General features: G+C 39.0%; 1 protein-coding gene across 3 annotated transcripts in view; it reads right to left on the bottom strand.

Annotated features, from left to right (window-relative positions):
* The window catches only part of rassf5 (Ras association domain family member 5), a 52,118-nt gene that overhangs the window by 8,667 nt on the left and 31,237 nt on the right, over window positions 1-12,214 (bottom strand). Inside the window, exon 1 of one of the 3 annotated variants that reach the window (XM_088337810.1) lies at window positions 8,604-8,964. The exons of the other annotated variants lie outside the window; for them this stretch is intronic. Within the exon in view, the coding sequence (XP_088193936.1) occupies window positions 8,604-8,930 (327 nt within the window). The 5' untranslated portion in view covers window positions 8,931-8,964. Of the gene's footprint in view, window positions 1-8,603; window positions 8,965-12,214 lie in introns of those variants that run through there. 3 annotated transcript variants of the gene reach the window in all.

The following is a 12,214-nucleotide window of genomic DNA, read 5'->3' as shown; positions in this document are numbered from 1 at the left end:
ACCCATTCACACACACTCACACACCAATAGCGGCCGTGCAGCTATGCAAGGCGCCAACCTGCTTAATAATAATTATTAATTAAGAGACAGGACACGAAGAGACATGATTCTTACTAGATTTCAAATATATGTCTTTTTGTCTTGTTTTCTTTGTGTAACAGAGTTGAAGTTTGAGTTTTTTTGAATTCTCACAAAATCTGTGTTTTTGTTGCATTACTGTTAAAACTCTGGTACCGCATTAATTTGTTAAACCATGGGTGTGCGCGATTGTCCTTTTTGTTTGGCACGTTATGGGCTTCTGCGCTTGCTGTACCTTCAGCTATATGAACGAATGAATGAAAACTTTATTGGAACATCAAAATAAAAACAGAACAAAAACAATAACTCAACAACAAAATAATGTTACATAATATGTTCTAAAAGGAGTAGTAAGAACCAAAATGCCTCGCGCTGAAGGGAAGCTGTGCCCAATATCAGTTTGGGTAATTATAGGAGCTGCTTTCACGAACTATATTTGTATATAAATGTAACGGGTGTAATAATAACTTTTATTTTGTTGAAATTCCTGCTGAAATATGTTTGTATGGTTTGTGTACAAGTGACCTGCAATGACAATTCCAACAGCGCCACCTGCTGGTATGGGGCAAGGTTTAGGTAGCCTCTGATTTTATGACCGGAAGGCGGATATTGTTAGCAGTCTGCAGCGCGCTGCTAACGGTAAGCCACGATGTTTTGGTGCTCCGCAAAAAGTTTATCAACAACATTAAAACCACAACTGACAAATCTTGCAACATACACAGTAATGTAATTGACGTTGTCAAGCTAATTGGATTTATTTTCGTTTTGTTTCTGTCGCCATTTATGTTAGTTTTGCCGTAATATGCACTGTACTCAAAGGTTAATTTTCCTCATAGATGTTGAGAACCAGCGGAGGTGCTAACCACATGGTGTGTGTATGTTGTGTCGCTTATTGCAGTCTCCAGCGCGCTGCTAACGTAACTGAAATAAAAGCCTCATCATGCAGTCCAGCCTGAATGTGGATCCTTGGTGGGACGGGTACACCGCAGTTACATAAATGTATATAAGTTGTGCTAAATGATGCATAAAAAAGCACTAATTAAAAGTAAAGTAATGCAGCTTGAAACGATGACTGTGATGCAACCACGCCACGATGTGCGGCATGTTGAGTAATGTCCCGTTTTTGTATTTTTGTGCATGTTTTAGATCAGGGATGTCAAACTCAATTGCACAAGGGGCCAAAATTCAAAACACACTTAAGGATAAACATTTATTGAACACACTTAATGTTTTTGGAACATAAATATGAATAAAAACAGATAAGAATATTACATTTAAACCTTAAATCACTTAAACAGTATTTATTATTTTGCTCTAAATAAAAATAGCTTGTTAAATTATACAACTTAGAACTTAACTTAAACAACTTAACTTTAAAATAACATTCAAATTCCATTTGCTCTGATCGCAGCCGGACACTGTGTAGTTCTTTGCAGTGTAGTGTTTTCAGCGCGGTGAAAAGGGTATAGTATATATATATATATATATATATATGTATATAGTAAATAGCAGGGGTCGTGACCCAAAGAGCCATAAAAGCAAAATATATTAATTTTATTTTGGGAAAGATCCACACCATATGTTATGAGACAAATTTACTAAATTGCTAAACCCGCGCCCCAGACAAAAGCTTAGTCTTCAGCACATTTATTTTTGATGATTTGATAAAAATTATGAAAAGAGAATAATGCCAGAGCCCGAGTCCCAAAATCAACAAATATACCACTTTAAACTTGTCTCTTTCTTGCAATTACTCAAGATCGGTTAACTTATTTTGACCCTTTTTTTCATACATATTGGTTTCAAAACCAGATGCAAGCATTTATTTTGTAAAAACGTCACATCATTCTGAGAACAGGGAGCCTGATGTGCTTACCTTTGGCGCAGACGGAGTAGGGCGAGAGATGGGAGGGAGTGCTTGCACTTTTTGCAGTGCTCCACCCAACCCTCCGTCTCACCCAATTAAATAACTTTAAGTTCTCTTCTGGTGTTTTGGCGTATTTACAATTTGTTCCTTGGATTCATCAAAAAGTATCTGAACACTGAACACAGATTATATAGTGAGCTTTTATATAAAGGATTCTTTAGCGTTGTACAGCCAAAACGAGTTTTTTTTGTGTGGCACCTTGACTGTAAATCTTAGTGAAAACGTGCCCTATATATTCTGAAAAGTACTGCTTTATAGTTCAGTTTTGGTTTGGCTTTGCGTGTATCTGAAAAAGATGAATGGATCAACAACAATGTAAAATGGTCTTGCGGGCCGCATATGATCACTCGGTGGGCCGGGAGTTTGACACATGTGTTTTAGATGTATGCAGTCGTGCACAGACGCCCTGACTTATTTGTATTGTTCATTGAATGCAGGTACATGTGAAAGCTATGTTCATTGTTATTATTAAGGTTTCACTATGTGCTTGCATGTTGTTTGCTTGGCATACCTTCAGCTCTATCACCTCGTGCTGAAGATGTATGCAGTCGTGCACAGACGCCTTGACTTATTTGTCTGGTTTATTGAATGCGGGCAATAAACCGAGTGTGAACCCTTGTGTCGTGTATGATTGAGGGTTGTTGTCATGATTACTAATGCAAGGCACCTGAGTCTGCTCCTTTTTTTAAACCCCCGTCTTCCTGTCACCCGTTGTCAGTCCGTCTGCAAACCTCAGGTCAAGCAAGGCAAGCCTTTTCGACCCCGACTCTCTCCTGACCTGATTCCTGTTTCATTCTCGGCTCCGACCCCTTTTCTGAACTTGACTACGTTTTTGTTCATCGATCTGTTTTCCCCCGCTCTCGACACGTCCTTCGCTCGCCACGGAAATACCACTTCCGCGTCTGAGTAACCTGCTCCCGACGATCAACGGATCGTGTATACTACCCTTTCCCTTCTTCCTAATAAAACTAAGAGAGACGCACGCAAGTGGGTCCTGTCTTCGTTCTGGTCCTGACAGTCGTTACATCTTTTTTTAAAAACTTTTTTATAGTTTTTTTTTTGATTAAAAAAAGAACAAGGAACAAAACGTGAAAACAGTCACCCTGGTCTTTGATGGGATTTAAAAGAAACATAATAAAATAATCACGAGAATAAGCAAATTCTTGCTACTTCAGAACCATCTCTCAAGTCCAATGTTAGAATACAAAAATGAGGGATAATTCAGTCTAAATTCTAAACATGACATTGAATACTCCATTTCTTTTTAAACTAAAGCATTTCTGGGGATATTCTTACAATAATTAGACACGATCAAGAAAAACTAAGATAAAATACGCCCACACATAAATACCCATTCACACACAAGCACCTTAAAAAGAAATATATACATTGTTTTCCTTCTCCAAACTTGACTCTCTTCAACATCCCTTCATCTTAGTTGTGATGATTATGACGAAGAAGAGGAGAAGTAGGATGGGAGCGAATGACAGAAGAGGTAGCGGGGTGAGGCGGGGGAGGAACGAGTAAGGGGCGAGGAACGATAAAAGAGAAGCTGCTGAGCCAGCCTTAGCAACACAGCGCCACAAGGTTATTTATAGTAGCACAGGAAGAAGAATCCTCTATCTTATTTTTGCTTTGCATCATCTGTGGCAGAGAGAGAATGCAAAAAGAGAGAGCGCGAGAAAGAGAGCAGATGAAAGAGAGGAAGAGAAATGAAGGTCAGGAATGACTTAAGAAGGGAAGTCCTCAGCTTGTACGCCGAAATCTTGTTTTTTTCTTTTGCACTTGAATCTCCGATTTGCTTGAATAATATTTATCTTTGCATGATTCACTTTATTCTTTTTAAGATATTGTACCTTAAAATAAAATCATCCTACAATCAAAATAAACATTCGTTTTATCATTTTTCAAAAATGAATTGCAACTCAAAGTGTTGTACAAAAACATTAATGTACAGGAAAAAATGAAATGAATGTCTTATAATAAAAAAAAATACACCCGGAGCAGCTGAAAAGAGCCAAAAGCTGGAGTTGGTCAGAACTGGTGTAAGCAGCTAATGTTAGCAGCTAGTGGATGAAGCTACTAAAAAGGCCAGTAAAAAATGGAAAGAGCAAACTTCCGGTTGCTGAAGCATGGAAGTCAGAAATGTCCGCTTATATGACAAGCCAAGTGGCAGACATGAATGGCTAGAGAAGGAAACTATGGAATAAAGGCGAGGATTCTCTCTTGGCTGCGGCTGCATCGGGTCAGGTGCAATCGACATTTCGTTCTGTGTACATTGTTACACAGAATGACAATACAAGGAAATTATTATTATTATTATTATTATCATGAAGGCGTCCGTGCTTGCATGAGCAGCTACGAAAGGCAAGTTACACCAAGGGAGCTAACAATACCAATAGCAGCTAATGGCTAGCCGGTAGCCAAATTTCTAACACGAGTGGCTAAAAAAGGAGATTGTGGAAAAAAAGCACTGGATGCCTGAATGCAACAATCGCATGCATGAGCTATTATAAAAGGCAAGTGACACAAAAGCAGCTAGTGGCAACCCATAGCCTGTAGCCAAGTGGCTAGCATGAGTGCCTAAAGAAGGAAACACTGGGAAAAAGCAGAGGACTTGATAACCATCACATGCAGGGCTCAGCTGTGTGTAGTAAATGCATGTTATATGCTGAAAAGCACCACCGTAATCGACTAGCTTTGCAAAATGGTCCATTGGGCTTCCGTAGTTGTAAGATGGCGGCTAAACATGCCGGCTTCTTCAAGTTGAGTCATTCAATTACCCATTTCTGAACCTAAAATCGTGTTAACAAATCAGTACTTGTGTTTTTGGTTCGTAATTATTTTTCATTGAAATAAATTAAGTATCTCACACACTTAGGGGTCGCTATACAATACACACCGGGGCTTTAGCAAACAGCATTTCCGTATGGTGTAACAAATAAAAATCCCAAACTGTTATATAAGGGCATACACGCACACCTCAGAGTAACATTTGGACGAGTCACACAACAGCTTCGCAAAATGATGTACGAGCACCAGAGTCCATTTTAACCATCCATTAGCAAGGAAGCCCTAACCGCAACACCTGCGTTTAAGCTAACACACAAAAAACACACGCAATTTATGCTCGTAACGATTCTTGCGAAATAAACGCAGAACACGCAAGGGTTTCCTAAAAAAATCAGTTTGACAAGTCAAATTTTGCAGAAATTCCTGATTTGAAATAAGATGTTACTTTTCAAGAGTACTTTAATTCCAAAAATCACTTGAAAAAGGTATAGTAATAATAATAATACATTACATTTTTTGAATAGTTATGCATTCTAAGGAAAATAAGTACAAAAGGGGAAAATGTGACTATAGTATCCCAAAATATACAATGAGCAAAACGTTGTAATAATTGGAACTTGTTCTCCTTGTAATACTTTTATGGTAATAATATATTTTTTTACCTTTCTCACTCACAAGCACAGCCACTCCTTCTCTAGCATGTCCACCCGTAACTCCAGACTTTCTATCATACATACCTCCAAGCTGTAATTCACCCTTTCCTTTCATCTTTGTTTCATTCAAGGCTAACACATCAACCGTCCCTTTAGTCATCATCCTTCTGATCTCGTTCTTCCACTCAGTCGCTTTACTTCCACATCCTCTCACATTTAGTGACCCTATAACTAGGGTTTGCGAGGTAGGTAGGTAAGTAGGTAGGGATAGAGATAGATAGATAGGATATTTTTTTCTAAGAAAAATAGATATTTACAATATGTTTAATTCGTGGTAAAAAGAAATAAAATACAATGAGTCAAATGTTGAATTTCAACTTATTTTCTTCAAATAATAATTTGACTATATTTTTAATATTGTCTCTTGTAAAAAAATGACATGAAAAAATGAGAATAATCTTACAAAGCAGATGAAGGAAAATTAAATAAAATAAATGATGCAATATTGTTATAATACATACTCACAAACACTACAATTTTATGTGCTGGATTACAGCTTTTCTCCCCTGAAAAACTCTAAAAAATGTTGTAGTGTCATCGACATGACAATGAACTGTACCATCAAAGAAGGATGACCACATTGGAGGTGTAACTGTGGCTTTAATTCCTTCTCCGAATGGTGAAAACCGCAAAGTACATTACAATGCTTTGAGTCCATGTGCCAATAAGTTCACCATAGGTACATAGCTCAGGAGGGAGAGCGCTCGTTTTGAGGCCGCAGGTTCGATTCCCGGCTCTTCCCTGTTATATGTCGAAGTGTCCTTGGGCAAGAACCTGAATCCCTAATGCCCCCAATAAGCAGGTAGGCGCCTTGCATGGTTAACCCCCTATTGATGTGTGGGAGTGTGTGTGAATGGGTTAGTGTGAAGCACATTGTAAAGCACTTTGGAAGGTCTTCATTGACTTGAAAAGCGCTATATAAACGCAGACCATTTACCATTTATCTGTCAAAACTACTACAAGATATGGTTGTTGATACATCATATAAACACTTCCAGAAATTCATGGCCTTGTAAATCCTTCAACATGGATGGAGACAGATTAGAACATTCACTTCTCCTGTCAACCTGTGTAACTACTGACGAAAACTAGATCAAAGAGAAGGAAAACTCAGATGTCGTATTATTTCACTCCATTTTTCAACTTGAACACAGTAACTTTTTTATTCAACATTAAGGACAACAAAACGAGTTTTTTCAAATTTAAACAAAAAAAAGTTCTTGACTCGAGACTAGTATTTTAGTTTATCGCTGATTTATCTTGAAGCAAAACAAAGTCTTTAATATTCCGAAGACTGATTTTGTTTAGCACGTAAAAAGAGGTTACGCGATGTAAACTACTGCTTTTTACTGTCAAGAGGTTAGCATGTTTGATGTACCCAAATAAAAAAAAGTGGACTGCATCATAAATGATGCAATCTTGTTATCAATGCTAAATGTTTGCCTTCAATCTCCAAGAAATCTGTGATGTGCACATTGCCACAAGCATATATGATGGTAATATGCATGCAAGTTCATTTATTGAACCCCCCCCCCCTGCCCAAAAAAGAGCTGTTGCCATGGTAACCATGATTAAGAAGAGCAGTGGCCGATAAGTCTCGGTTTCTAGGGAAAGCTCTCCCACGCACCGATGAGCAGAAATGGCTTCAGAGCCCAACAGTACCTCGCTTGATCAGGGGTTTCAAACATATGCCCTGGGGGCCAGCCGAAGGTTTGAATCTGGCCCGCGCGACATCGCTTCGAGAAGCACAAGAAAATAAGGACTCGCAGATTGAAATCTCTTCACTGGATGGCAACAAAGCCAGGCGCCACTCGCAAATCAACTGGAGTGGGAACTATTTTCTCTATCTCTTTCTAACTTTCTTACTGTCTATCACTTTATTTTTCTCTCTTATCATTCTCCCTTTTTTCAGTTTATTTTATTCCCAATTTCTCATTCTCTCTCTCTTTTCTCTATGTCTATTTTCCCATTCTATTTCTTCTCTTTTTCTTACTCTTTCCCTCTTTGTTGTATTTTTCCTTTTTACACTCTTTGCCTCGCTCTTTTTTTCCTCTTTCTCACTTCATCTCTCTTTCTTTTTGTCTTTCTCTATTTTTTCTACGTTTCTCTCTTTATTTTTACACTTTCTTTATCTCACTTCTCTCTCTCTAATTCTCTCTTTTTCTTTCAATTTCTCTGTCTATTTTTCTCTTCTCTCTTACTGTATCTCCATAACTTACTCTCACTTCGTTTGTCTTTCTCTATCTGTCTTTAACTTAGTTTTCTCTTTTTTCTTCACTGTCTTTCTTTTCCTTATCTCTTTCTTTCTGTCTATTATCTCTCATTCTTTTGCTTTCTTTCTTGTTGTCTCTTTCTTTTCTCTGTATTTTTCCTCTCTCGTTCGCTCTCTTTTTCTATCTTTTTTTTCTCGCTCTGTCTTTTTCTTCTTTCTATCTTTCTCACTTTCTTTCTCTTTCTCTGTGTCTGTCTCTCTTTTTCTCAGTTCCTCCCCATCTTTTCTTTTTTGCTTTTGTTTTCCCCTCGCCCCTTTTTCCCTTTCTCTATTTTTCTTCAATCGACTAGTCTGAGCCCTTTGAGAGTTTTCTGTAATTTTTCAGCATTAGTTCAGGAGGTAGATCGCAGGTTCGATTCCCGGCTCCTCAGTGTTACATGTCGTAGTGTCCTTGGATAAGACACTGAATCCTTAATGCCCCCAATAAGCAGGTTGGCGCCCTGCATGGCTCCACGGCCGCTATTGGTGTGTGAGTGTGTGTGAATGGGTAAATGTGAAGCACATTGTAAAGCGCTTTGGGAAGTCTTTATTGACTTGAAAAGCGCTATATAATTGCAGATCATTTCATTTCATTTTCCCCTCTCCCCTTTTCTCCCACTCTTTATTCTACTAGTCAGGCCCCCCGCAAGATTTTATTTTTCTCCCATGTGTCTACGATCTCATATGAATTCGACACCCCTGCGCTAAATGATGCATGACTTACACTTGCCAAACATGCGATGCAGGAAGAAGCGTCCTGACCACTTCCTACCTCAAACTTCCGCTTCGACTTTTTCAGAAGAACAAAATAAAAAAAGACAAATAACCCAAACACTCGTACCTGCAGAACCTGCCTAGGCTTGCGGAAAAACGACGTCCTTGCCGTAAAAAAGGTCCACTCGTCGTTGTCCTCGTCCAAGCTACAGTAGCCGCTACTCATGCTGTTGCTGCTGCTCATAGACGAGCCCGATTCCGTGTTGACCGTCATGGGGACACCCGAACCCATCCAAACCGCGTAAGAACTCCCCGGGTTCCGACAAATGTGTGATGTCTTTGGCCTTAACGCAGCCCGTAAAGCGAGACGACACCGGCTTCGCTTTACGGTAGCTGGTGTCCAATGAAGCCACCTGAGCGGCACCTGCTCGCCAGGGATGGATCGGCCGCGCATGCGCGCTGCAACGCCGGTTCCACTAATCGAGGATGCCTGGAAACCAGAGAGCTGAGGAGCAGGCCCCGCCCCCTTCCTCTCTCACCTTCATCCCTTACACAAACCCCGCCTTTCGCCACACCTCCTCTCTACGTCTCTATTACGTCACTTCCTGTAACTAGTTGATCTGTGGCCAGTCACGTGATGATTAAACGTAAACAAAAATAAAAAAAAAAACAAGAAAAGAAAAAGGAAAACATCCATACAGTACATATTTTTCTGACAATGCCAACAACTGTATGCAAACAAAACAAAAATAGATAAATACAAAAAAATAGATAATTCCATTTTTTTTGCACGTGACATTGCCGAAATTCTTATTTTTTTACGTTTAACCGACGGGGGATGTAAATAAAACGAACGGAAAAAAGGTACAAAAAGTAATCCGACAATGCTAAGAGGGACACAAAAGGGGAAAAAAAAATGAAAAAAATATATTTTTGAAAAGTTTTCGGGGTAATCTGTCAATGCCAACAATGTAATTTGCATAACACAGTAACAAAGGGGAATCAAGTCAAGTCCTGATTATTTGTATAGCCCTTAATCACAAAGAGTCTCAAAGGGCTACACAGACCACAGATTATTGCAAACCACAGACTATTATGACACCATCCCCTGATCTAAAACTTGAATGAAGGCAAGGAAAAACTCAAAAACCTCAACATGAAGAAAATTAAGAAACCTTGAGAAGGGACCGCACATGAGGTAGTCCCCCTTCCAGGATGACCAGGCTGCAATGGATGTTGCAATAACAAATAATACACATATATTGTCAACATAAAATACAGGTTATTCATATGCTATAGAATAGAAACAAAATTAAAAAGAAATACACCAAAAGATTTAAATTCATATTTTGGGGGGAATCTGACAATCCCAATAAATGGTAAATGGCATTTCAAGTCAATGAAGAACTCCAAAAGTGATTTACAATGTGCTTCACAATTACCCATTCACTCACACACACACACACACACTCACACACTGATAGCCAGAGCAAGCCATGCACAACGCCTACATGCCTATCGGGGGCGTTAGGGCTTCAGTGTCTTGCCCAAGGACACGTAGACAGTTAACCTGGAGGAACAGGGAATTGAACCGAATGAAAAAAGTATATTAAAAATCCCAAACCTTATTTCTGAGTGCCTCTGACAATGCCAAAAGGGGACACAAACAAAAAGAAAGATGAGGATACAAAATTCTAGCTAACTCATGTTTAACAAACAAGGTCAAAAGGGAACGATAAAATAATGAAAAAATGAAAGAAATTCAGATAATTTGAAAATGCCAAGAAAACTGGTCCTGATCCAATTGACACTTGATCTGAGTTTGAATCGGGTTTGTATTTTCAGAAAATGCTCATTCAAATTTGTTCCTTTAAACATTGTAAAAAAATGAAAATGTTTTCCACAATATTTGTATTTTTTCTGTGTTTTGTATAAAATAATGAGTGCTATGATTTAAAGAATAGAAATACATTCAAATTATTTAGGGACTAGTTTTAATTTGTCTGATTAGATGTGATTTTTTTTTTCATTTCCCTACATTTATGTAAGTCATTACAACCTGGTCATCCTTCTGATTTTATTTTATATTGTTATTATATTATATTTTATTTCTAATTTTATTGTTTGTTAATGCAACATCTGTTGCAACATTTTCAAGGTTTCTTCATTTTCCTCATGTTGAGGTTTTTGGGTTTTTCCTTGCCCTCGTGTAGGTTTTAGATCAGAGGATGCTGTCATAATAGTCTGTGGTCTGTGCAGCCCTTTGAGACTCCTTGTGATTAAGGGCCAAACAAATAAACATGACTTGACTTGAGGTTTTTCCTTGCCCTCATGTAGGTTTTAGATCAGAGGATGGTGTCATAATAGTCTGTGGTTTGCAAAAATCTGTGGTCTGTGCAGCCCTTTGGGACTCTTTGTGATTAAGGGCCAAACAAACAAGACTTGACTTGACTTAAAGTGCTATAAAAATCGGATTGAATCATTTCAGTACTTTACTTTTTCGATTGTGCAGTGTTTTTGTTTTCTTACATTGCTATAAAAATCAGGAAATCAACTTGATCATGGGTCCTGAATGTCAGAGAGAGAAACCTTGACTACAACAACAAGATTTTAGACCTTTAGATTTCATTAAAAACTTGGGCGTTATTTTTGACATGAGCTCAAGTTTATTCCACATATCAAAAAAATAACTATAATTGAGTTTTATCACCTCAAGAATATATCCATAGTCTGCCCGTTTCAGGCAAACATGATACATGCTTATATTGCTTCTCGTTTGGATTATTGTATTGCCCTGCTCTCCGGTCTTCCTAAAAAGAATGATGCCAGCTTACAACTACTACAAAATTCAGCAGCACGTGTGCTTATAGGGGCCTGGTATCACGTTACAGCATTTTTAAAATAGCTGCATTAACTCCTTGTGTGTTTCAGGATCAGTCAAAGTGCTTTTCTTTGTTTTTAAATGTCTCAATGGTCTCCGGCCATCCTATCTGTCTGATTAGCTTTTATTATGTTAGCCCACGTGGTGCCTGAGGTCTTCTGGCACCGGTTTGTTGACTGTTCCAAGGATCAGGACCGGCACTTTGGTCCTTTGATCTAGTTTTGATCTGTTCAATTTCTAATCTTTTACTGTATCATACTTCACATTTTTCTTTATTGTTTTGCAGTTGTTTTTATTTTTTTATTTTGTCAGGACCAAAACGGAGACAGGACCCACTTGCGTTGCATTTCTAACAAGTTTTATTGGAAGAAAGAGAAAGGGTTGCGCCCACGATCCAGTAAATGCTGGACGCGGGAAGCAGGTCGCTGTGATACTCGGATTGTGCTCCAAACGCGGAAGTGGATCTTCTGTGGCGAGCGATGGTGGGGTCGGGGGCGAAAAAAAAAGGGTCAGTAGCCGGGACAGGAGAGCAAAAACGTGGTCGGGGTCTGAAGCGAGTCGTAAGCCAGAATAGGAGAGTAGACGTGGTCAGGATCGAAAACGGGTCGAAGACGGGCGCAAAAAACGGGACAGGTGGGAGTCAGGGTCAAAAAAAGGCTTTCCCAGTGTTAACTGTGGTTCGCAGATGGACTGACAAAAAGGGACACACAGGACTGGGTACAAATACTGATCTGGAGCCAATCAGAACCCGTGGCAGTTAGCGCCAAAGGAGCGGGCACAGCTGAGTCACATCAGTAATCATGACATATTTGGGTGTTTCCTCATTTGGGGGCACCACACTGGTAGGGTGTGGTTCA

The sequence above is a fragment of the Urocampus carinirostris genome, chromosome 6 (assembly GCF_059441175.1).
Source record: "Urocampus carinirostris isolate Australia breed hairy pipefish chromosome 6, RoL_Ucar_1.0, whole genome shotgun sequence".
Lineage (NCBI taxonomy): Eukaryota > Metazoa > Chordata > Actinopteri > Syngnathiformes > Syngnathidae > Urocampus > Urocampus carinirostris.
The sequence above is the reverse complement of the archived record's forward strand: the minus strand, read 5'-3'. Positions and strand labels throughout refer to the sequence as shown.